The sequence below is a fragment of the Ammospiza nelsoni genome, chromosome W, assembly GCF_027579445.1.
Source record: "Ammospiza nelsoni isolate bAmmNel1 chromosome W, bAmmNel1.pri, whole genome shotgun sequence".
NCBI lineage: Eukaryota > Metazoa > Chordata > Aves > Passeriformes > Passerellidae > Ammospiza > Ammospiza nelsoni.
The window spans coordinates 21397732-21423064 of NC_080668.1; the positions used below are offsets into that span (position 1 = coordinate 21397732).

General features: G+C 44.5%; 1 protein-coding gene across 3 annotated transcripts in view; it reads left to right on the top strand.

Annotated features, from left to right (window-relative positions):
• Positions 1-304: 304 nt before the first annotated feature.
• Positions 305-25333, top strand: part of LOC132086173 (secretory carrier-associated membrane protein 1-like) — a 105702-nt gene continuing 80673 nt past the window's right edge. For 2 of the 3 annotated variants that reach the window (XM_059491642.1, XM_059491643.1), the window contains exons 1-2: positions 305-437; positions 5599-5676. In XM_059491642.1, the coding sequence (XP_059347625.1) occupies positions 381-437; positions 5599-5676 (135 nt within the window). In that variant the 5' untranslated portion in view covers positions 305-380. Of the gene's footprint in view, positions 438-5598; positions 5677-6289; positions 9026-25333 lie in introns of those variants that run through there. The other variant, XM_059491641.1, reaches the window with a different exon arrangement.

Below are 25333 nucleotides of genomic sequence, written 5' to 3' on the forward strand. Positions count from 1 at the left end.
GCCCAAAAAGAGAAATTCTACTCTTTGGAAAGCAAGGTGTAGAAAGAACTTGTTGAGAGGAGACAGCCTGGGCTAATCATGTATCTTTTCTAATTGTGAAACTCCTCCTTGGGAGTTGGGCACCTGAATTGCTCCCACTGAAGTCACCGGATTACATGAGTCACTAGAGCTACGTATATAAGAGCTAAAACTCTTCCAACCTCTACTCTATCTTGCTCGCCCTGGGAGTGGGAGCTTTTTTCTCTTCCAGGGCGCTTCCGCTCCGCAATCTCGCTTCCGGTGCAGCCATTTTGTTCTTTGGCTTGTTGGGGTTGGACTTCGGTCGCAGCAGTTGGTGATAGCGGCTCCCCAGTGATTGTAGCGACCCGCTTGCGCCTGCCATGTCGGACTTCGACAACAATCCTTTTGCAGACCCGGACCTCAATAATCCTTTCAAGGTGAAGCAGCGGGGGACAGGGATGCCGTGAGCCTTCCTCAGTGCCGCGGCGGGAGCAGAACAAGCTGCGTGAAGCTACGGGTGTCCTAGAGGGGAGTGTTTTCGGCTCTGCTGTGTGCTGGGAGGTCGCTCTCAGCCGCGGTGGGTCAGGAAGGCGCAGCGCTGTGGGGTAGTGCTGGCCTCGGGAGGAGGGAACAGTTTTATATAATGAGATTATTTCTTTTCTTTACCTTTGAAGCTGCTTCGTGTGCTTGTGTAAAATCACAGATGGTGTGCAAAAAATTCACGTCGCTAGAGGTTAGTGTCCACAATCTCCCAGCAGATTGACACAATACGTTTGTAAAGACAGATTCATCTTATTCCTGTCATTAGTATGGCAGGGAAAGGAGAGGGGAGCATCATGTGGAAGAGTTATTGCCAAGGTCTAAAGATAGATGCAGTTTTTTTGTTTAATATTTTAGTTTTACTTATTTTTTGTGATCTACTTTGTGAGATTTCCGTGTCTATTCTCATGCCTTTTAATAAAAAGATTACAGCAGATATTCTTACTTGATGTTGAATCAAAAAATATGTTCTCTGGGAAGATAAAGCTTAAGCAGAAACCTCTAGTTTGCTCAGTATTTTGGGTAGTTAATTCTTTTGGAAGTCTAAAAGGAAATTATTTTTCAGTTTTGGTATCTCCTGAAAGTAAAAAAAATTAGTTGATAAAACAGAACTTCTTTTTTCAAGTATTTGCTGGCTTGGATTGATCATAAAATATTGTTGGTTTTGAGTCAGTGGCTATTTAATTTATCTCTCTTTTAACAATTATTATTATTCAGATGTGATACTTTTCACCACAGGCTGCAGGGGAATCTCAGCTCCGGCGCCTGGAACACCTCCTCCCCTTCCTTTTTCACTGACCTTGGTGTCTGCAGAGTTTCTCACATGTTCTCACTTATGGCTGCCCTTGCACAGCAGTTTGCCTCCCAGGCCCCCTTCTTAAATATGTTATCCCAGAGGCACTACCACCATTACTGATTGGGTTAGCCTTGGACAGCAGCGGGTCTGTATGCACTAGCATAGGAGACATTTTTAATAGTTCTATATGTTTGAGATATATGTGCTGTGGTTTTCTGGTTTTCTTTTGTTTGGTTTTGGGGTTTTTTTCTGACTTTTTTTTTTTTATGTAAACACTGGGGTGCTGCTTGTACCCGACTCCTCATTATACCAAGTGTGATACTAATCTTTGCTTTTGAGATTGATATTATGGGGAAGGGACTGCAAGGAGCAAATAAAATTAAAGATTAGATGGAAAATAATTAATTAGGTTGTGCTGATTTGTTAAAATTCCGGTCTCCTGAACTAATTCAGATCCTTAAAATGTCATCTGAAATGACTGTATGTGACTTCAGTGCACCAATAGCTACAATATCTGGTTATGAAAAATGGCCTATACTTAAATTATGCTCTGATTGGTAGGACTAATAATTAAATTAAAAGACCAGAAACTCAAGGTGCTGAATTGGCAGAAGCTTAGGAGAGATAAGGCTGGAGAAGGACTTGTGAACTGGAAGGAGTGAACAAGAAGTTGAGTGAGCAAGATGATAATTAGTGGGATCAACACTCTTAAGGAGCAGGGACTGGAAATGGCTAGGTGGCTGAAGACAACCAGGTTGTGGCAAGGAGTTAGTGCAAAGGCAGGTCCATTTCGGGTAGAAGTACTGGTCCACTAGGACATAGCATTCTCAGTCTCAGATTGGACAAGGCATTTTACAGTTGTTGCATTCAGCAGCTGACATCAGATATTTAAAATCTTTCTTAGAAATTCCCTATTTTCTGTATTTGCAGAGGGTAGCTGAATTTTTAATCACTTAAATCATGCAGCGGGTTGAGGTCTCTGGATATTTGGTGGTTCCAGCAATGCTGCAGCTTTGTGTTGGTGTCTGTATATTATCACCTATTGGAACTTGTATTTGTGGCATTTTTCTCTTTCTTTATATTCAAAAAAGCCGTAAAAAAAGAATGCATTTTAACTTTATTATCTAGGTGAAATATCAAATATGGAAAAATAAGTTATGCCAATGTACACTTACTTATTCCAATAGAATATCATAGTTATCACTTTTTTAACCACTAGGATACATGCCATGACATACAAATTTGATAGCATTCATTTAAATGCCACTTTTTCTTTGAGCATGTGGTCCTGCACAGCATTTGTTCTACATGTTCATTACTCACATCCTGATTAACTTATAAATTCAGTGTTTTATTATTCTGCAGCAATAAGTAGGAGTGCTTTGTAGTTATTCTTGCTGCATTTAGATGAGTTTGCATTGGCTCCATTTTTAAAGTGAGATGCAACGTGTGTAAGGTGAATGGTTCACAGTAATTCTGTGTATTCCTTGGGATATCAAGTCTAATTTTTTAGAAATATTTTAAGTAGTTTTGAATTATGAAGTGCAGTTCCTGTTGGCATCAGTTGTTCACTGATGTGTTCAGAACAATTCCAAGTCCAGCAGCCTACACCTGGACATCCAGGTAGTCTATCCATTCTTATGTTCTGAAGATGCAAACACCTTAAATTAAGCCACAGAAGCAATGTAGTGAAACCAGGCATCACGTGAAATAAGTACAATTTTTCTTCTTAGGAAGTTAGTGTGGTCTATGATAGTGGGTACTTTGGCTCTTCTGCAGAATCAAGCCAGCCTCTCTCTAGCACAGAAAAATATTTAATTCTTGAAGTTGTTTTCTCAAGCTAAACCTTAAGCATTTTTTTTTATTTTACTGTAGAGTTCATTGGAGGAAAAAATTACATCTTTTTGTTAATATTACCAGTTCAGGTAGAAGCTGAAGCAGAGGTGCTTTTGATATTATGGGACACTGTTTCCTCAGCTTCATTTTTCTGAAATCCTTTTCCTATTGCTGAAGGTGTTGGAGGTACTTCTGGGTAGGGAAACCAAGAGTTTACAGAAAACTTTTTTTTTGCTGTGTTCTTTGGATGTACAATTGTGGAGTCCAATGGTCAACAAAGAAAGACAGTTGTCTTCCCTTATTTGTTGAGAGCATTTTCCCCTTAAAAATCAAATGTATGACATGGTGTTTCTGTTAGACTGTGTTAATCTAGTTTTATAAGAATCATAGAGTCATTAAAATTGGAAAATCATTTTGTCCAACCTTTGACCAAATACCACCATACCCACTAAACCATAAAGTGAAGTGTCATTTCTATTCCTTTTTTGAACACTTCCAGGGATGGTGTTGGGGATTAAAATAAGTTTACTTATAGAATATTAGAAATTAATTGTGTAGGTTTAAGATGAATTGCTACTTGCTTACAGCTTAGCATGAGCATGCCCTACTCAGAAGTTAGCATAGGTGAACTCTAAATGAACTCTGTCAGCATGAATGGCTAAGCAGGGGAGGAAACAGAGAAAGACTGGATACCTTCAAATAAGGGTTGAGACCCTGGCCTCAAGGCTGGCCCAAGCTGGAAGATAAGAGCAGTTAATGGTCTGCCCACATGGACATGGAGAAAGAATCCAGTGAGGTGTTAGAAGATCCGAGACCTGAAATCGCTGTCGGACCAAGAGATGCATGCAGAGCGTGTGAAGATAGGGTGCACGGACTTTAAGGGCATCAAGGCCCAGGGATTTCTTTGTTCTGTTGCCCAGAAATAGAACAAACCTTCCCAAACAATGTTAGAATGATAATATAAAAGCAAACCTTTGCTTAAAAGCCTTCAAGTAGACAATATGGCAAAACCCACATGAGATACAGTATTTCTACAACTTTTATAAGGTTAGTTGATTAGTAAACCTATCATATATTGTCCAATTAGAAGTTTAGTATGTTTGGTAATATTTCCCCGGGTACTACCCCAATGAAATTGGTTCAGGGGCTTCTTTACTCCACTTTGTTATGTCTTTCCAGGTTCTGGTTGGAAAATAGAATGCCTTTGCACTTGGTTCTCTTCTTCAAAATAAGACAAAACAGTATTTTAGGAATGTGTTAGAAGGTTAGCTTATTGTTCCAAAATGTAAGGAAAAAGTGTAGGAAAAGTACTAGGAGCTACAACCATGCATTAGCAATCTACAAAGCTACAAATATATAATAAATATTAAAAAACTAAAAATCTTTGGATATCAGTTTAGGGTCCCTCTCTGAAGGCACCCAGCTCGAGCTGTAATAAACTGACTGCCTCAGAACCTAGGGTTCCAACTATTCCTTAACAGGTGGTGACTCTACCACTTCCCTGGGGAGCCTGTTTCAATGCTTTAACATTCTTTTAGTGAAGAAATTATTCCTAATATCCAACCTGAACCTCCCCTGGCACAACTTTAGGTCATTTTCCCTTTTCCCATTGCTAGTTGCCTGGGAGAAGAGGCCGACCTCCACTGTGCCACAGCCTCATTTCAGGTAGTTGTTGAGTGATTAGGTTTCCCCTGAGCCTCCTTTTCTCCAGGTTAAACAACCCCAGCTACCTCAGCTGCTCCTTCTAATACTTACGTTCCAGACCCTTCATCAGCTTTGTTGCCCTTCTTTGGACATGCTCCAGCACCTCAATGCCCTGTAGAGTGAGGGGCCCAGAACTGGACACAGTGTTCAAGGTGTGGCCTTACCTATATTGAGGACAGGGGAGCAATCACTTCCCTAGCCCTGCTGGTCACACTATTTCTGATACAAGCCAGGATGCCATTGGCCTTATTGGCCACCTGGGCACACGCTGGCTCACGTTCTGCTGGCTACCAATCAGCAGCCCCAGGGCCTTTTCTGCTGGGCAGCTTTCCAGCCACTCTTCCCCAAGCCTGTAGTGCTGCAGGGGGTTATTGTGACCCAAGTGCAGAACACAGCACTTGGCCTTGTTGAACTTCATACAATTGGTCTGGGCTCATTGATCCAACCTGTCTAGATCCTTCTGCCAGAGCCTTCCTACCCTCAAGCAGATCAGTATCCAACTTGGTGATGTCTGCAAACTTAGGGTAAGCTCAATCCCCTCATTCAGATTATGGATAAAGGTATTTAACAAGCTCAGGATGATGTAGTTTTGGAGACAGAGATGGATTTTTTTTTTTTTTGTGAAAATAAACTTTTTTAGAGTTTTATACGATATGATGATATCTGTTGACTTGTTGCTTGTATACATATGCATACATTTACAGAACTGTTTTCCCTTCTAGGATCCTTCTGTTACACAAGTGACAAGAAATGTTCCACCAGGACTAGATGAGTACAATCCTTTCTCTGATTCAAGTACAGTAAGCGCATTTATTTATTAATAATACCATTTATCTTTTTAGGTAAGATTTGTAGGATATTGTTTTAAGTGTTTGGGACTGATGTAAAACATCCAAACTGGGGGAAGAGAGGCCCTGTGGAAAGAGATCTGTAAGTTTGGATTGATGGCAAGTTGATTATGAGTCAACCATGTGCCCTGGCAACCAAAAGGGACAAGCGTGTCCTGAGGTGTATCAAGCACTGCATTTCTGTCTGGTTGAGGGAGATGATTGTCCCCCTTTACACTGCACTGGTGCAGCTTCACCTTGAGTACTTTGTGTCGCAGACATTTCTCCACAGAAATCCTTCCTTTCATATTTCTGTGTCTTCGGGAGCCAGAGGCCCCCGAAGAGAAGGTAAACAATTATTATCAGCTGCTGTGGAATGCAATAGGATTCACCTTGATTGGCTCATTTTCTATGTTTATAATTAAGAGCCAATCACCAGTTCAAGCCAGGGGACTGAGTCCTTGGCCACAACTTTGTTGTGGGTTCTTTTCTATCTCTTCCTAGCTTAGCTAGCTGCTCTGCAAACCTCTCTCTATATTCTTTTAGTATAATTATAATGTATTATATCATATCTTAATAAATTCAGCCTTCTGATCAAGAAACAAGATTCACCGTCTCTCTCTCACCAACTGCGACCCACACAGGTCGCGGTAATATCTGGTGACCCCTCGTGTAAGAGCAAAAATTAATCTGATAAGACCAGAGGAGCAAAATTGCTGCACTGGGTAAAAATCCTGTATGTGTAGCATTTGATGGTTGCTTTGAAGTGACCTCAGAAAGTGGATTCAAGCCAGGAGCTGAAGAACTGAAGATTTGGACAGAGTTCACAGCCAAGGCTGACCACAAAGAGAATCTTTCTTCTGGAAAATCATCAGGAAAGATGATGGAAAAGAGCAGCAGACCTGTGGAGCTGGCCAGAGCAAGCTGGACTCTTTCAAAAGGTACTGTTCACTTTTCTATCCCTGATGAACCAGCCCTTCGTAGCTTGTGGCTGTTCGTATGGCAGACCCATGCCTTGCCAGAAGAGATTCAATTCTCCTCTTCAGAGGAAAAGCTTATTGCCCTCTGGAACTATTGGTGCAGAGAAGATGGTTGTTTTTTGTCAAAAACAGATATCTATGGGTTCTTTCGATGGGCAAAGCTTTTTGGGTTCTTTACTGATATTCTGTATGCTTTGGATGTTTTTGTCTGGGAGTGCATGGACTCGATTATCCAGTGCGTCTACCTGGAGGGACGCGTGTTGCCTTCCATCTACCCAGCATTTATAAAGCTTTTCCCAGTCCTGAAGCGCAGAGCAGCTTGTTTTCAATGGATATCTAACTGTTATGGCCAAGCTCCGTTTCCACCACCCTTGGCAGAAGACCCGGTGGGGGAGGACTTTGGGTTTTTTCCCCCCCCCGCTTCGCGGCGGGGGGGGCCGAAACTTCGCGGCGCGAAGAAGTTTTTTTTACTCTTGCTCCGGAGCATGCTCAGATGGAGTGTTCTCCTTCCCCCCCTTCTCTCTCTCCGGGGGGATGGGAGCGGCCGCTCAAGCCAGCGCCGGCCTCTCAGACTCCGCCTTCAGAAACGGGGGCGGCACCGGTCTCCGAGGTTTCCTCCACAGCCCTGCTAGAGCCGTCACTCCAGGAGATCCCGTCTCCGCCTCTCCAGGAGGTCCCGCCCGCGGTTTCACCGGCCTCCCTGCCCCCGCCAGAGCCTGTGTCGGAGAAGGCCGAAGAGACAGCACTTCCGTCGATTGACCTGTTGCTAAGCAACGGCGACGCTCCGCTGTCTCTCCCAGCTCCGCTGCTGCCGGTTTGCACTGCGACGGCGACTGCGACTGCGCCTCCGCAGAGGACCCCGGAGTCAGCAGCAGAAAACGGAGTTGAACCTGCGGGACCCTCGAAGCAGCCCGCGGCTGATCCCACGCTCAGCGCGGTTCCCCCCCCGGTTCCGGCTCCCTCCCCGGTTCCGGCTCCGTCCCCGCTGCTTCCACCGGACGTCCCAGCAGCCGCCCTGGAGGCTGGTCTCTCCTTCAGTGGAGCAGGGGCTGCCCGCCAGCTCACTGTTGTGGCAGTCCGGCTGCCGGCTTTCAAGCTCGGCGGTTTGGGGGGTGGTTTTTCGGGGATTGTCCCATGGAGGCCGCCGCCTCTCTTGTGCCCTAGCGGCGAGGGGGAGGGGGCTCCCGAAAGTTTTGCCTTTGGTCCCCAGCCCAGTGGGGGTGGTGCCGTGATGCTGTGGGAAACAAACATTCCCAGACCCGAGATGAAGATTCTCGGGGCAGCTTCTATTTCCCTGCTGCTGGCATGCCTCAGTGGTTTAGGGGAAAGGAAGCGTCTCACTGCCCGTGCTGCCATTGTGCTAGCAGCAAAGTTCAGGCCTGCCGGAATGCGCAGCCTTCCTTATGGGTTTGGCCTGGGATGCTGGGCTCAGGAAATTCCTGGGCCGGGCCCACTGCGAGGCCTCTTGACGTTTTTGGGGATTCTGGTTTGTCCTACTGGTCCGGGTCCCCCTGTGTGAGCCAGTTTTGGGGTTCCTGGTCCAGTATGGGCCAGGGCCCCCAGGCAGGGCCTTTCCTTCTCTGGCATTGCTCTGCTCGGCTGCTGCTCTTTTGCTTTTTGATCAAAAAAAAAAAAAAAAAAAAAAAAAAAAAAGAGGGCAGCAGCTCTGAAGCACTGAAAGGCCAGAAAGGACATTTCAAAATTGTTCAAGTTGTTTCAAATTGTTTCAAATTGTATTAAGACTGTCAATGGTTTTTGATAACTATTGATGGAACTCCTTTTGCAGCAAGTTGTTTTCAGGACCAAAAAGGACTCTCAGATGTCCAAAAGAAACAACTTCAGCTGATGGACTGTTCCTGAAACTCAGCTGCATGGACTTGAATTCTCTTTGCATTGTTTCTTGCAATTTTCTTATACTGTAGGATTGTTTTAGTGAATTATTAGTATTCTATATTTTATAGGTGAAGGAATTTCCTGTTCATTCCACATCAGCATTTTTCTTTTATTTTTATACAATTTAGAAAGGTGAGATGTCGCAGACATTTCTCCACAGAAATCCTTCCTTTCATATTTCTGTGTCTTCGGGAGCCAGAGGCCCCCGAAGAGAAGGTAAACAATTATTATCAGCTGCTGTGGAATGCAATAGGATTCACCTTGATTGGCTCATTTTCTATGTTTATAATTAAGAGCCAATCACCAGTTCAAGCCAGGGGACTGAGTCCTTGGCCACAACTTTGTTGTGGGTTCTTTTCTATCTCTTCCTAGCTTAGCTAGCTGCTCTGTAAACCTCTCTCTATATTCTTTTAGTATAATTATAATGTATTATATCATATCTTAATAAATTCAGCCTTCTGATCAAGAAACAAGATTCACCGTCTCTCTCTCACCAACTGCGACCCACACAGGTCGCGGTAATAACTTTGTGCATTTTGGGGCACTTCAATATTAAGAAGGACATCAAACTATTAGACTGCATCCAGAAAAGGGCACCAAGATGGTAAGAGGTCTTGAGGGCAAGACTTATGAGGAACAGCTGAGGTCACTTGGTTTGTTCAGCTTGGAGAACAGAAGGCAGATGACCTTGTTGCAGTCTACAACTTCCTCAAGGTCAGGTAGCAAGGAAGAGGTGATCTCATCTCTGGTGACCAGTGATAGGATGCCTGGAAATGGAATGCATCTGTATGACAGGAAGTTCAGATTGGGCCTTAGGAAAAGGTTCTTCACTGAGGGGCTGGTTGATCCCTGGAACAGGCTCCCCAGGGAAGTGGTCACAGCACCAAGCCTGCCAGAGTTCAAGGAGCATCTGGACAATGCCCTCAAGTCATATGGTTTGGTTTTAGGTAGTCCTGTGAGGAGCAGAGAGTTGGACTTAATGATCCTTATGGATCCCTTCCAATTTGAGATAGTCTATGTTAAGAGCTACCTAGAGGTAATGGAAAATGTGTAAGGATAGATAGTCCCTTCAAGTATTTGGAGGATTCTTGGATAGGTTGATTTAAATGATCTTTGACCCTTACAGGAAAGGTGACTTGCTGAAAGGGGCCCAAAACAGAATTGAGTTTTGTCTTGCTGTGAATGGAATGATGCACTTCACTTAGAGAAGCAACAATAATTTTATTTATTGATATAAAACACTGAGTTAACGAGATTTAATGGTAAATGTGACTGGTTTGACAAGATTTGATGGCAAGGTACACTTGATTATTTACTGCATAGAGGACACAGTCAGATAAAGTGGTTGAGAAGACCCTTCCATTGAGTCATGAGGTTCAGAAAGGACTCCTTTGCTTTCTGAACTCCTCAGAGAGGAGTCTAGGTTCAGTGGAATCCAATCCTAGTCTCAGACTTGATCAACAGTTTATGTCTAAAGGATTATATGTGCAGAATCAGTCTTTTGTATCACTTAGCTAAGATTTCAAAGTTTAGCATGCTATTAATCACCAAGCATCTATTGTGGTAAGGTGTGGAAATCACATATCCTCTAAACAGAGAGAGACATAGCTCTCTCCCAGGGTTTTCCTGGGAAGCTGTGAGAAGATCAGAGAAAAGAATGAGAAACAATTCTTATCTTCACTTGCTGCACCTGTTGTTGTGCACATGTGGAATGTGTTATTGAGATTTGTTTACCAAAGGGTGATTTCTTAATTGGACACTGGTGATGGTATTTGGATTTGATTGACCAATCTGGTAGAAGTCTGTATCGGACTATCTGCAAGGGTGATGGTTTTTTTAATAGTATAGTAGAATAAAGCAATTTATCAGCTTTCTGTAATCATGGAGTCAATGCTCATTATTCCCAATTCAGGGGCTCGCTGCTACAATAGTAAGGAATCTTTCAACCTCAAGGAGTAACCTTGAAAGGTGTCCCTACTTAAGGGGAGATCCAGGTGTGCAGCCCGCTGCCATGCAGGAGAGCTCAATGGGCCATGGGCTGTCCACTATTTATTAAGTAAGATGATGGACTTATATGAAAGCACACTGTCACTGTGTGAGTTAATGCAGGCAGGCAGCTGGAACAACCACAAAACCACAGCTCATATGCAAAGAGTAATTTTATTTCATTACCTCGCTAGCTGGAGGAGACACACAAGCAGGAATGCAGGCAACTGTTAGACTCATTCCATGCTAGTGGGTGGCGGGGCTGCTGTTTGCACCCATTTATCAGGGGCCCACGCACATGTAGTTTTACCACCATGCTGTGATCTGTGCTTTGATCTCTCTCCCAAGACAGAGCTCAGGCATGTCCATGAGAGAGCTTCCAAGTCTCTCCAAACACCTATGTTATCCCTACACAGAGATTCTACTTCTCATAGCAGACATAGGATAAACAGCAGTAGGCATAATATATGGCGTTTCCTAGCTATTATTTCCAGGGTTTAGCATTCCCAGCTGCAAGGTCATTTGATTGAATCTACTGTCCTCTGCCATCCTTCTGGCCATTCTTCCACTTTTAACCCTTTCCTCCCAACAGTCATACTCCAACCCATGACTATAGTCAATTCATCTTGCCTTCACAGAATGGTCTTGCCTCTGTGCCATAAATTGTATAATTGATGGTTGTGGCAGCAGCTCTCTGGCCACAGAGAGCAACACACAACTTTCCCAGGCATTGTCCTGGGAAAGGCTGTGAGAAGATCAGAGAAAAGAATGAGAAACAATTCTTATCTTAACTTGCTGCACCTGATATTGTGAACATGTAGAATGTGTTATGGAGATTTGTTTACCAAAGAGTGGTTTCTTAATTAGCCAATGGTGATGGGTTTTGATTGAAGGACCAATCAATTCCACCTGTGTTGTAACTGTCTATAAAAGCAATGGGTTTCTTAATCAAGATGGTTTGATCAGCCTTCTGTGAATTGTGGAGTCAATGCTAATTATTACCCGTTCGGGGATGCCATGCAACGACAGATGGTTTGTGTAGTGATAGATCCATGGTAAGTAGATAGTGAAGCACTGTTATTTGTTATTCATTGATTTGTATGTTTTGGGTGGTTGAAGTTGTGTTATTTGTTTTATCATGTACTAAAGCTTTATATGCAATATAATTATAAGCAATATACATATCAGAGTTGGAGTCAGCAAAATCACAACTGAGTGACGTATAAGATTAAACACTCCTGTTGCTGTTGGTGACCATCCAAGAAGAGTTTCCCAACAAGGTGTTTTTCATCCTTCTTCACTCTTTCTAAAACATGGTGTATCCCTTCCATATCATGATAAACCATGATTAGAGTTTTGTGTCCATCGTTTTGGACATGTTCTAGCAGTTGACACGGGTCATCATGCTGTAGTAGTTTCTTCACCAATGTAAGATTCATTCTGATGGGAGTTGGCAATAAATCTTCGCTCAACATATAATTAGATTGTAACAATTGATAAGAACTAACAGGAGATGAGTCACATCCAATAACTTAACTAAAGTTACAAACGTGAGTCATTTGAGTGATTGTTTACATCTACAGTAATGTTATCCACAAAAATGAAATCACAAAGGGTTTTCATACAAACACATCCTTATCCAACATATATGAGTACAGTTTCAAGGGTTTCATCAGGATGTATTTCAAAATGACAAACATTTTGTTCAGTGTCAAGACAAATGTCTTGGGCTTTGGTGTTACTCTCACAAATAAATCCTTGTTGTCTTCATATAATGCATGCATTAACATCATTAGTTTGCCATTTATTTCTGTTTTGTTAGGCTCATGCTCTATGTTCTAATGGCTAGAACAGCTTCATGGTGATTTAATACTAGCACAATGATCAGGTATATGGTATATGCTAAAACATTGTGTATGGTTAAGACAAATGCTGTGGCCTTATTGTTGATGGGGTCATAAGTGAAATTTACTAAATACTACCAGAATTAGAATTCCCTTTCAAATTCAGCTGCATTATCCCAGATTTTCTTTCAAATTTCAGTGAGTAAGGTGCTTGCTTTACCTTTTCTTATAATTGATGGTACCATAGATTGCATCCACAGTTGAGCTTGGATTCAACTAAGAGCTAGCATTCACTTAGCTGGTGATCCTTTTTGTCAATCCTCTCCTGTTGAGGTAATATATCTGATAAGAGCCATTGGGTAGTTCCTAATGCTAGTAAGGAAGATTGTAATAGATGTTCCAATTGGTACAAATCACTTGTTACTGAGTTTATTTTGTTTGCTAGGACTTCAGCATCCATGCTATTACTCCTAATCCTGTCCTCAGGATACTGGTCACATCTCTCCTGGATCGTTTTGGAGAGGTGAGGGTCCATCCATGCAGCCATGCTGACCACCCTGCATAGGATGTAGAGAGGAGTGGTGAGCAGGCAGGTTTAATTGCAGAGATATTGATCTGTATTGACATTTCTACTCATTTGAGGGACCATGAAGGATTAAATAGCACTTATTGCTGGCCTGTATATTTGATGGCATAGGGTCCAATTTTAGAAATCTGTGGGGATAAGGTTTCGGTAGTCTTATTGGGGGTCTCAGAGGTAGCAAAATGCATTGTGGAGGCTAAGTTAGTTTTTGTTGTGCCGATATACATTATCCCAACTACAGTTGTGGCTATATTGCCACGTGTGTACTACTTCCTTTTCTATATTCTGTTTTAATATAACACTTATTGAACAGTTACTGGCCTTGTAACACCTATTCCATTTTTTGAAGGAGGTATTGAGAGGGATCAATCTGATTTTTGTTTATGCCTCAACATATGTTACACATGAAGTGGGAGATTCCTATAGGGACTGTGCATGTACTGGCAGTCCTGTACCCAGGGAGACTTTGCCTGGCAGCCAATCAGGGCAGAGAAAGCCTCCAGGATTGGACTGCGAGTGACCCCCTTACTTGCTGACAGGGAAAATGCCCGGATGCCCACGAAGAATGCATGCAAAAAGTGCCCACAAAAAATGCTCGAGAAGTTGGGCTATGGGAGGAGCCTTAGCACATAAAAGCAGCTAGCTGCAACACAACAGGAGCCATTTTTCTTTGGGTACCTTGGAGGGAGCAGGGGCTCACCTGTAGGGTCTGCTTGCCCCCCCTTGCTTTTTCCTCCCTGTGGTCCTGCTTTCCTGCCTGTACCTGCTTTGCCCTGCTTCACTCTTCCTGCAAACCAGCTTGTCATCGCAACGACCTCACGCTCCTCTGTCTCCCCGACAGTGGGTGCCACTGCAGCCAGCCACCTCTGCTGCGTTTCCCGTGCACAGCCACTGCCACTGTGTTTCCTGCGCTGCCTGCCGTACCAACCTGCTGTAGCAGTAACCGTAGCAACCAATTTGTCACTGCTGCTTGCACTCAGCTGTGCCTGCAGCCGCAGTGCCTCGACCCTGAGAACACACCGCTGCTCCAGGAGCGCACCCATGGCCACAGCAGCCTGTTCTCCCTGATGGAAGGAACACACAGCCTGCTGCTGTTTGGAAATAGCATCCAGCTCGCCATGGGAGCTATGCAGACATACCGCGGTTCACAGCACACATTTAGCCCATTCTTTCACTTCCTTACAGGAGAAATGTGCACCATTATCACTTTGGATGGTATCTGGGGTAGTCAAGCTTGAAAGCCAACAGCCTCCATACTGCATTTCATCCAAATGCCTTTTTTTTGGCCTTATGGCTCTTAGTTGCCATATGTAGGCTGGAGACCACTTTCACTCCTGTGAGGATGTATTGATATCCTGCAGATGGTTTGAATGGCCGGATAGAATCAATTTGCCGGGTAGACCACCTTTACTCTGTTCAGCAAAGTAAATTGCTTCTCTACCAAGTGTGACCTAATTTCTGATGCAGTCATTCTCCCAATTGATACCACTCAGAATTTAAGTGGTCCTCTTTTTATCTCACTGATATTAGTCAGTTCATCCACCTTTTGATTCCAATGTGTGACTGGTTTATCATTCTTGGCATAAACTTTCACCTATCCCATCTTGAATGGTGTTTTTCTGCCTATATATAGCACTAATTTCCAATCTTGAGTTCTTCAAACCAGAAATCTGTTTACATCCCAGTTCAGTGATTCCCATTGACAGAGTCACTGTGTGGTGCCAGCCCAAACAGCATAGGAGTCTACATACATCAGTTTTTCTCCGTTCTCAGCTGCAAGAACAACCATTTCTATTTCTCCTACTTGTGCATGTTGCAGAAAATGATCTGTTTGTCGGGGATGAGCTATTTGTTGGTGAGGGGAGACTCGGACACTCAATATGAGTGATAAGCAAGTTCTTTTTATTGAAGAGAGCATTAAACACTTATACAGCAAATAATAAGCTTATGAATATTCTGTAAGCTAAGCGATTTATTGGTTAACTATACTATCAACTCTTCTTCATTCTTTTGGGCTTACATACTCTATTTCTCACGTCTCTCTGTCTACTCATTATTATACTCAGCTAGGCTTAAGGATATGCTATCTTGCAGGTGCAAAAACTCAAACTAGTTGTGTTCGGTACTTTCTCAGCTCCTGGTCGGCTAACAAGCGAATGTCTACATGACTTCTGTCATGTAGCTATTTCTCTACATGTGCACTACCTTCACCTTCTTCTCTTACTTGTTTGCCTGTGTTAATGTTTAATGCAGTAGCCTTGTATTGGCATTTACCATTTATCCTACTTGCTGAGGCACCAGTGAAACAGATATCTAGATATCTCCTGCCAGTGTTTGTTAAAGGGAGGTGCATTTAAAATTGGTGAGGATTTGAAAGGTTGGTGTAATGCTAATGGGTCTGCATTTATAAGCATTTGAAATGTGGTTGTTTTAGCTTGTCCTTCAGTTAATTCTATTCCCTCTGCAATTCCTGTCAAGTAGGCATACTATTTCCTGCATGTAGATTTTTGTGCAATTCCTTCTAGGGGAGGACTACCCTTTAGGATTACTTCCAGCAAGTTAAAGGGTCCTCTGGTTTGCACAGGTTGTTCCTGATGCATTTTTTTCAGCTTGTATTACTGCTCAGACTAAAGATAAAAGCCCCTTTTCCCACTTGGAATATCTCTGTTCTGTTTCTTTAAAAGTAGTCAAACTGAACATTAAAGGTCTCTTGGGTCTATCTGGGCCGCTTTAAAACAGGTTACAGTAGGTACAATGCTCAACAAAATCCCAATCTTCTATAATGGGGTCCCGGAGATGTACTGGTCACAGCAACTGATAGATTCTTAATTCCTGTATTAGGGTTTTAACCGCCTCCTCATGTTCTGTATTCCACATCTACGGTTTTCCCTTTTGTAAAAGTGAATGGGGGGGGCACAATGATAAAAAATCCAGGTACATTCTTGTATTGGGTTTGCATGGCCTGGTTTTAGGTAGCAGGGGGGCTACAGGGGTGGCTCTTGTGAGGAACTGCTAGAAGCTTCCTCAGTGTCCAGCAGAGACAACCCCTGGTGGCTCCAAAGATGGACAGGCTGCTGGCCAAGGCTGGGCCAGTTAGAAGTGGTGGTAATGCCTCTGTGATAACGAATTTAAGAAGAAATCCAAACAAAAAGTTGGGGCGCAGTTTTAATTACGGCCAGAGAACAGCAGAGTGAGAACATGTGAGAAGAGCAACTCTGCAGACACCAAGGTCAGTGAAGAAGGAGGGGGAGGAGGTGCTCCAGGCACCAGAGTTGATTTCTTTGCAGGCTGTGGTGGGGGACCATGGTGAAGCAGCTGTCTCCCTGCAGCCCAAGGAGGGCCACAGGAATGCAGAGATCCACTGGGATGCAGCTTGTGGAGGAGCCTCATGCCGAAGCAAGTGAATGCCTGGAGGAGGCTGTGAGCCCATGGGAGACCCATGGAGAGAGGGTTCCTACTCCCATTCTGGAGCAGCCTGTCCTTGAAGGACTGCACCCCGTGGAAGAGTGACCCATGCCACAGCAGTTTGGAGAGAACTGCTGCCTGTGGGATGAACTCACATTGCAGCAGGTCGCAGAGAGCTGCTGCTCTTGAGATGGAGCATCATCCGAGAAGTGCGTGGAGAACTGTCTCCTGTGGGAGGGACCCCATGGTACAACAGGGGAACGACTCCTCTCCCTGAGCAGCAGGAGAAACCATGGTTGATGAACTGACCATAACCCCCATTCCCTGTTGTCACAGTTTGACATGGGAGGAATTCAGGGAAGTAAAGCAAAAACTTTTTGTGTAACTGACAATCTGTTAAACCACTAAGAAGCTGAACATGCTTCTGTGAAAGACACATGTTAAAGATGAAAAACCTGGAACTTCTCTCTTTCTTTTCCAGTCAGCAAAGAGGTACCAGGCCCAGGCCCTAGCCCCACCCGTCTCAGCCAGGCCAGGCTGGGCAGCCCTGCCCTGGGCCGGGTATTGAAGTGAAGGGAGACGACCATCCGATTGATGCATCGAACTCCGATTTATTGATCAATCAGCCACTTTATATAACAGTGTTAATTAACTTCATGCATATTGCAAAATCCAAGCTCACAATAGGTTAACAGAGAAAACTCTAACCCCTCCTTTTGTTTTACAATACCTATGATTGTTTATTAAAAACAGGACTAGCGTTCCCACTGTGATATGAAAAGTTCCCAAAACTTCCACATCTGTTCCCAGGGAGCTATCTTTTCCCAGAGAGCCCAAGGACAGAGTGTTTTGCCTGTTATGGGAAGACTGTCTGAGAACCTTATTGTTTATAAAGTGATGCTTGAGAGAGTCTAATTGTTTATAGAATCAAGCCTGGGAACTGCTTTACAACTACCTTTTACTTTTCCCTCAACTGTATGCCTTCATGGCCTTTTTCTTTAAGCCATGCTTAAACCAAACTCTCCACAGCCGGGCCCCTTTTCCTGGGCTGCCCGCTGCCCCCCCCCCCCCCATCGGCCCCCGTTCTGGCCAGGCCGGGCTCTCAGCAGCTTCCGGCAGGAAGGGGTGGGAGGCTGCAGAGCCCTAGCCAGAACAGGGCTTAATGCGGCCTTCACTGGGTTTTAGGGTATCCTCATCTGGCCGTTGCTGCTCTGGATAGCGCAGCCTTGTTCAGCACAGCTTGCCTGGGCTCCCAGGCAGTTCCCAGCCGCAGGCTACCTTAGCAAGCTTAGGTGATATCAGTTCTTTTGTGATTATCAGCTCATTTTGTGATTTCAGTTCTTTAGCTTGCTAAGTGCCTTAGGCAGACACAGGGAGATAGAGGAGAACGCTGCATGTGGTTCCACAAGAATGTCTTTATTGGCAGCCTCTGCGAAGGTCTCAGGGACAGTCTTCTGCTGAACTAGGCAAAAGTAGCTCTTTATATAGGGTATAGGAGTTTTAGAAATTGTCCAATAGTAAGGGTCAAAAGGAAAGTGACCTATAGTCTTACAGAGAGAGAAGCAAGGGTCTGAAGGCAGAAAAGGGGCTTCTTAGGTCCAATCATCATGACTAGGCATTTCCTATCTTAAACTGCTGATCACCAGGGAGGCCTTGCAGGCCCTGTGCCTGCTACAACTCCACTTTCTGTATTTAGAAAAAAGGTGTTCCCTGTAGTTCTTTTGAAACAATGAACAAGGCATGAGAACATAGCTAATACAATAACAACTACAAGGAGAACCCACAGCATTCCCTTAACCAAACATTCAACCCATCCTGTTAATCCCCATTGACTGAAAAGGTCATTGATCCAGTTTGGGTTGTTTTCTACTTTTAAGTCCTTCACAAGTTCCTTCAATTTCTGGATGTTTGCGTGGATGGATTCCAAGTGTGAAGAGAGATCGAAGCAGCACATCCCTTCAAAGTCTTGGCAGCTGTGTCCATGGGCAAGCAGCAGGAAGTCAGTTGGTGCTTGATTTTGAACTGATGCGTGTCTTGTGGTATCTTCTTCCTTTAAGAGATCGCTCAGGGCAGCCGATGTAGCGTTAGCTTGCTTACTGAGCCAGCACCCGAGGTGATTTATTTCACCAAGGGCTTTAACTGCAGCTACCCATGGTTAGAACAGGGAGACAGCAATCTTTATTGGTTTGTTCCAATCGTATAATTTGGGATCACAATTTTCATCAAATTCAGTGTAGGACTGTTTGTGGCGTTTTAATTCACGTTCTTTTTTCCAGTTATGTAACAGGGTGATATATGGAGTGAGGGTAGAAAGTTTTCCAAGGGTACAGGGACCTCCCTGGAGATGTGGGGGGATCCTAGCCCATACTCTGTCACCACAGATGAGAAACGTTCCCTTGGGTAATACTTTGGGGTGGAGAGAGGACACAGAGATCACACAAGCCGTGTAATTACATCAGTCGGGATAGTTATAGGCTTTGTTAATGGGCGATATGTCTTTTTGGTATGTATTTTTTGTCTGGTCAATTTCTGGCCAATTATTTTTCGAATGTCTAAAGTAAAATTTGACGCAGTATGTAGCCTTGGAGGACCCCAACAGGTCCAATTCTTGGGGTTCCTCTAGAGCATTGGGCAACATTTTTGTCCACTTGTCCCAAGTATCTACCAGGTTGGGTCTCTTACCTGTGGTGTGAAGGAGCTCTGAGTTATAGACAGGCCAGTCATCTGATACGAAGGGAATTCCTACTAGACATGTGGAAAGTGGGTTATCAGTGCTTCCCATGGACACGCACATGTTATCCTGCTTTAATGTCTTTGCTAAGGTTACTCAAACATTATGGCTAGGCTGTGGGCTAATCCAGCCGAAGGCATGCGGTACGGTGAAGAACATCCAGGTAGCAGTGAGGACAGCACCAACGGAGATATTTTTCATCTTTGGACAGGAATGGGGCTTCTGATAGGGAATATAAGCAAAACTTGTTATCTTTGTGATGGGAGGGGAGGGTTAGGGTTTTCTGCCTTGTTCCTTTCCTCCGTTTCTTCCCCCCCCCCCCGCCCCCAATCTCTGCTGGTCTGAGTGACTCTGAGATACATACAAGCCTCTTTTTCCCAGCCCGGCAGTCGAAGAAGCAGTCAGGATTTTTCTGTTCTCGTTCCCAAGTTTGTTTATTATTTCTTATCTATAACATTCTTTCTCTGACCCGCTGCAGGTCTGTCTGGCAGGTCGGGTTGAGGCACACTGGCTGCCCTCAGGGCAATGTTATCATTTTATACTAAAAACTACGTGTACATTATTTACCATAACTTCCCAATACCTATCACCTATGTTAGACAGTGAGTTTCGACCTTCTTAAACCAATCCAAAAGGGCCAGCATCACCCGGAACATGGAGGCTAGGAAGCAGAAAGAAGAAGGACAGGGCACGCCCAAATTCCTCCATTTTGGGACTCTGACCCCCGATTCTAAAAACCCCAAAAATCTATTTTTCACCCCGTGACAAACTAACCATTACTCTACTTAAATTCTCTTGACTTGTAATTCTTCATATAAAACTGGTGATTTGCTCCATGGGTCAAAGTAAAAGTCACCGGTGTCTTGGGCTCTGTGCCAAGGTCTCTGAGCCCCCTGGCAGGGTCTTGAGCCATCCAGAACAGCCAGAGGCATGTCCTGGGTCACGACACCCCCCCCTTTTTTATTTTCTAAGCTGAGGATGGGGGAGTGGGTATAAGGTTATGGGTTTTTGGTAAGAGTTGAGAAAGGGGAATAATACGTTTTTTTAGGGTAAAAAAGGGGTAATAAGATATAATTCAGAAAACAGTTTTGTGTTCTGGCTGTGTCTGGCTTATGGCTTGATGCAGCAGTATGTTGTTCAGCTTTCTATTTTGTCTGCTGTCGTGTGATGGGATGGTCTTTTCTGCATGTGGACATTCGGCGACCTCTTTGTCTCCAGGCAGAACTGGTTTGGTTTTGAGGAGGTCTTGTGTTTGACTCAGGGGAATTTTTGTCAGTATTTATAGGAGTAGTGTTTGCAGTGCCTGGGTATGGTTTTATGTTTTCTCCTGGGTACCATCTTGGACCAGATGGTAGTAGAACACACGCATACCCTCTTCCCCAAGTAATCAATTGGAAAGGCCCAGAAATTTGGTGTGTTTCTGGGTCCTTTACTAGCCCAGGTGGTTTCTCAGTGAGCTTTGCTTGGGTGGTATTTGCGAAGCGGCGAAGTACTGGGGGGTCAGGCTCTGATGTTGTACAATTAAGGAAGTTGATGACGTAGAGAGCCTTGCAAAGTCTTACAACTGGAGATATGGTTCTTGTTTCTCTGCGCTGCTGATTGAGGACTCTTTTGAGGGTTTGATGTGTCCTTTCTACGATGGATTGTCCTGTAGGATTTGCAGGTATGCCTGTCTTGTGTTCTATTCCCCACTCACTGAGGAACTCTTTTAACTTACGGGAGGTATAGGCAGGTCCATTATCTGTTTTGATCTCCTTTGGTACTCCTAGGGTAGTAAAGGCAAGGAGGAAGTGTTTAATGGTGTGCTGTGTAGTTTCTCTTGGATGTGATGATGCAAATACTGCTCCTGAAAATGTGTTGACTGATACGTGCACATATTTTGACCTCCCAAAAGGTGGGAAGTGAGTCACATCTGTCTGCCACGGCTGGCAGCTGTTCAGATCTCGGGGATTGACTCCCATCCCCATAGATGGCATCTGGTAGTTTTGACAGGTTGGACATGTGGTGACAATAGCTTTTGCTTGATCTTTCGAGAGCTTGAACATTCTGATAAGGGCAGGCACATTTTGATGAAAAAATGTGTGTGACAACTTTGCCTGGGCAAAGATGTTAGGAACATTAGCAGTTTCTACTGCCATGGCTAATGCATCCGCTTTCCTGTTCCCTTCTGTGATGATACCTGGGAGGTTAGTGTGTGACCTCATATGCATTATATGGTAAGGTTGCTTTCTTTGGGAGATTAGGTGTATTAATTTAGAAATCAATTGGTATAACTTTGGATTGGAAACCTCTTTGAAAGGAGCGTGTTCTGCTCTCATAGCTATACCAGCAACATAAGCTGAATCTGTGACCAGATTAAAGGGTTCTTCTTTGAATTTCCCAAAGGCTCTGACAACAGCTGCTAACTCTGCAATCTGTGGCGATCTCTCCACTATTTGGATGTCAGATTCTCATTTTTGGGTCTTAGGGTCTTTCCATGTCATTACAGACTTGTGGGAAGACCCTGAGCCATCTGTAAAGATGGTTAGAGCTTTGAGAGCTGTTTTACTTTGGACTACTTTTGGGGACAGATGAAAGGCTACATCACAATTAAAAAGTTTGTGTTGTGGGATATGAACTGAAATTTGGCCTGTATAGCTATCTAGGGCAAACTGGAGATTTTCATTGGTCTGGAGCAAATGCTCCAGGTCCCTAGTGGTCAGTGGCAAGTATATGCATGTGAACTCACACCCTGCAAGAGAGCGGAGGCAAATTCTAGCCTTTTTTATTAGATGTGCCATGATTTCCTGGAAGGTGGTAATTGTCTTTGAAGGTTGGTTGTTTGTAAAGATCCATTCCAGTATTAGTAAAGGGTCTCGAAGTTGAGTGTCCCATTGGAAAATCAGTCCATAGGATCGAGGTGCTTTTCCCAGAATGACAAACTGGAAAGGCAGGCTGGGCTCAAAGCGATGGGCTTTGCGTGAAGACAGGGCTTCTTGGACCTTGGTGATGGCATCTCGGGCTTCTGCTGTGAGAGTGCATGGAGAGTCCAGGTCTTCGTTGCCATGGAGAAGGTTGAACAGGGGAGCAAGGTTCTCTGTTGTAATTCCTAGCAGTGGACGTAGCCCGTTGATGGATCCGCACAGACTTTGTAAGTCTCTCAGCGTTTTTGGGTCATCTCGGATGGCAAGCTGCTGGGGTACAATGGTCCTTTCCCGGATATGGACTCCAAGGTAAGTCCATGGGTTGGTGTACTGTATTTTGTCCTCACGGATCTTGAATCCTGCCTTTTCTATGGTTTCAATGGTCTTTTTAAGCGCTTTGTCTAAGTAAGCTTTTTCTGATGCACAAACAGAATATCATCCATATAGTGGTGGATGATTGCATCTGGGAATAGGTTCCGAACAGGAGACAGGATGTGAGCAACGTAACACTGGCCTATAGTGGGACTGTTCTTTAGTCCTTGGGGAAGAAAATGCCAATGATATCTTTTGAGTGGAGCCTCTCTGCTTAGAGTGGGAACAGAGAAAGCAACTGTGGAGCGTCCTGGGGGTGCAGTGGAATGCTGAAGAAGCAGTCCTTAATATCTATGATAGCAAGTGTCCAGTCTCTAGGCAGCATCGATGGTGCAGATAGGCCAGGCTGGAGGGGCCCCATGTCCTCGATGACCTCGTTGATTTTGCGAAGGTCATGGAGGAGCCTTCACCTGTTCGTTCCAGGTTTTTGCAGTACGAAGACTGGAGAGTTCCAAGGGCTGGTAGTCTTGACGATGTGGCCTTTGGCAAACTGTTCTTCCACAAGGGCTTGTAGTACCTGCAGTTTGACTTTAGAGAGAGGCCACTGTTCGATCCAGATCAGGTCATGGTATTTCCAGGTGAGCTGAGGGGTATCTGGCAGTGCACGCTCCTCAGTGGCCCCGATTAGAAATCCCAACTGGGAATACGTAGGGAAGCTCCCCATTGGGATAGAATGTTCCTGCCCCAAAGGCTGATGGGGGCTCTTACCAGGAATGGGCGGATGGTTGCCAACTTTCCTTCAGGCCCTTCGACGAGGATGTTCTTGCTTTGCATGGATACTGTATCTCCACCAATCCCTGAAATCATGCCTGCTACAGGTTGTAGTTCCCAGTGTGCTGGCCATTCTCAGCGGGCGATGATGGGTCACGTCAGCACCCGTGTCCAGCATCCCCGGTAGGTGGATCTTCTCTCCTCTGCAGGTAAGACCACACTCGATGGTAGGCTTGCTTGGTCCCACAACTTGTGCCCGCATTGCTGTAAGGTTGAGAGGAATCTGTTCCCTGTGATTCTTTGGGAGTAGAAAGGCTGGTGCGATTGGAGTTCCCCTTGAAAGGAAAAATGGTAAGTCCGTGCAGTACATCTGGACAGAGATTTCTTGTCCCGAGTGCACTGTTTGTACTTCTGGAACAACGAAGATTTCCTTTGGGCTATGGAGAGTGTCACCTATAATTAAGATGTCAGAAGGACCACCTTTTGGCCCATATTTGCCTGTGGGAACACGAAAAACATTCTCATTATAAAGTCAATGAACAGAGCAGTTACCAGCTGGTACTGGGTTCCCATCTGTATCGCTCTGTGTCTTGGATCCTCTTCATGTGGTCCGGAATCTCCTGGGATGATGTGTGGTTGGATCGGGACGGCTTTTGATTTGTTGTCTTTGCGCGGGGCCTCACCGTGCTCCACTGGAAGTTTCCTGAACGCTGCTGGTAGTGCTGCTGATTCTGGGGTCTTTGATAGGTGTTACGGGGGTTTTGGGTAGGTGACCTGTCTGGACAGTCCTTTATAAAATGTCCAAAGTGTCCACAGTGAAAGCAGCGGATCTGGTCTTTAAAAGCCACTACTGCATATGCACCAGAAACTCCTTCAGCAATACCCTTAGCAACTGCTTGGGCCACTGTATTTTCAGTGGACAAATGACATGTGCAGCTTTCCAGCATTTTCTCTATGGTAGGTTCTGTATCCTAGGGTAGGGCCCTCAGAATTGTTTTACATTGTTCGTTCGAGTTACTCATGGCAAGTTTGCACAACAGTTCTTTTTTCCCTCTGTGCTCTCTACCTGTTTTTCCAGAGAATGCTTAATTCTGTCCACAAATTTGATAAATCTTTCATCTACTCCTTGTTTAATATTAGAAATGTGTTGGGCAGGAATAGAGTCATCTGGGGTAAGAAGTAAGGAGGTTTTTGCTGCAATAGCCAAGTCTTGTAGTGCTGCCTTAGGTAAGGTGTTCGCTTGGTCAGGGTGTTTCTGTAAATCCCCTTTCCCAGCCAGCTGTTTGACTGTAAAATCTGGCCTCTGTAGCATAGGTGTCTGATAATGTTTCTAATTGTCTTTTCCAATGCCTTTCCCATAATGTATATTCTGCTGGGGAAAGAAGGCTGTGGGCAATATTTTTAATATCGTGGGATACTAAAACATGTGCTGAGAACATAGTTTCTAGGAAATTTCTAAAAATATGTGAACTTCCACCATGTTCTTTGGCTATATTTCATAGTTGTATAAGTTCTTTATTTGTGTTAGGTTCCCATGTCTTTCTAGTAGTGGCCCCACCTCTTTTTCCCTTTATATAAGTTACTGGGAAGGCTGAAATTTTCTGAGCCATTTCCCAATCCCCTGCCTGAGTTGCTTCCATTTTTATTAGAGCCCATGGATCAATGTCCTCTGTATCAGAATCAGAGTCACTGTCACTGCTGTCCTTAGAGGAGGACTGGGAGTGACCAGGCAGTGCTGTATGCTTTTTATGGCATGTTGGAGCGAGATTTTGCAGGGGTGTATGGGACTGGTGGGAATTTGAAGAAGCACATGGCGGGGCTTGGCTAGAGGGAGGCAGCAGTGGAGCTGGAATGGCAGCACCATAAGTGGCACAGCATGCACAGGACTGGAGCATGTGGGGAAGTGGGTGCCACCGTGGGGACCCTTGGGGCTTCTGTTCGGGGGACACTGTGGGTGGATGGGTGGCTGCAGAGCCTGGGGATGGGGGCAAGAGAGAAGCGAGGGAGAGGAGGAGGTATTTTTAAGGGCTTATTTTAGTTCTCATTATCCTACTCTGATTTTGTTAGTAATAAATTCACTTCATATCTCTAATTAGAGCCTGTTTTGCACGTAATGCTATTCAATGAGCGATCTCTCCCAGTCCTTATCTCAACCAATGAACTCTTCATTAAATTTTCTCTCCTCCATCCAGCTGCAGAGAGGAGTGAGCGAGTAACTGTTT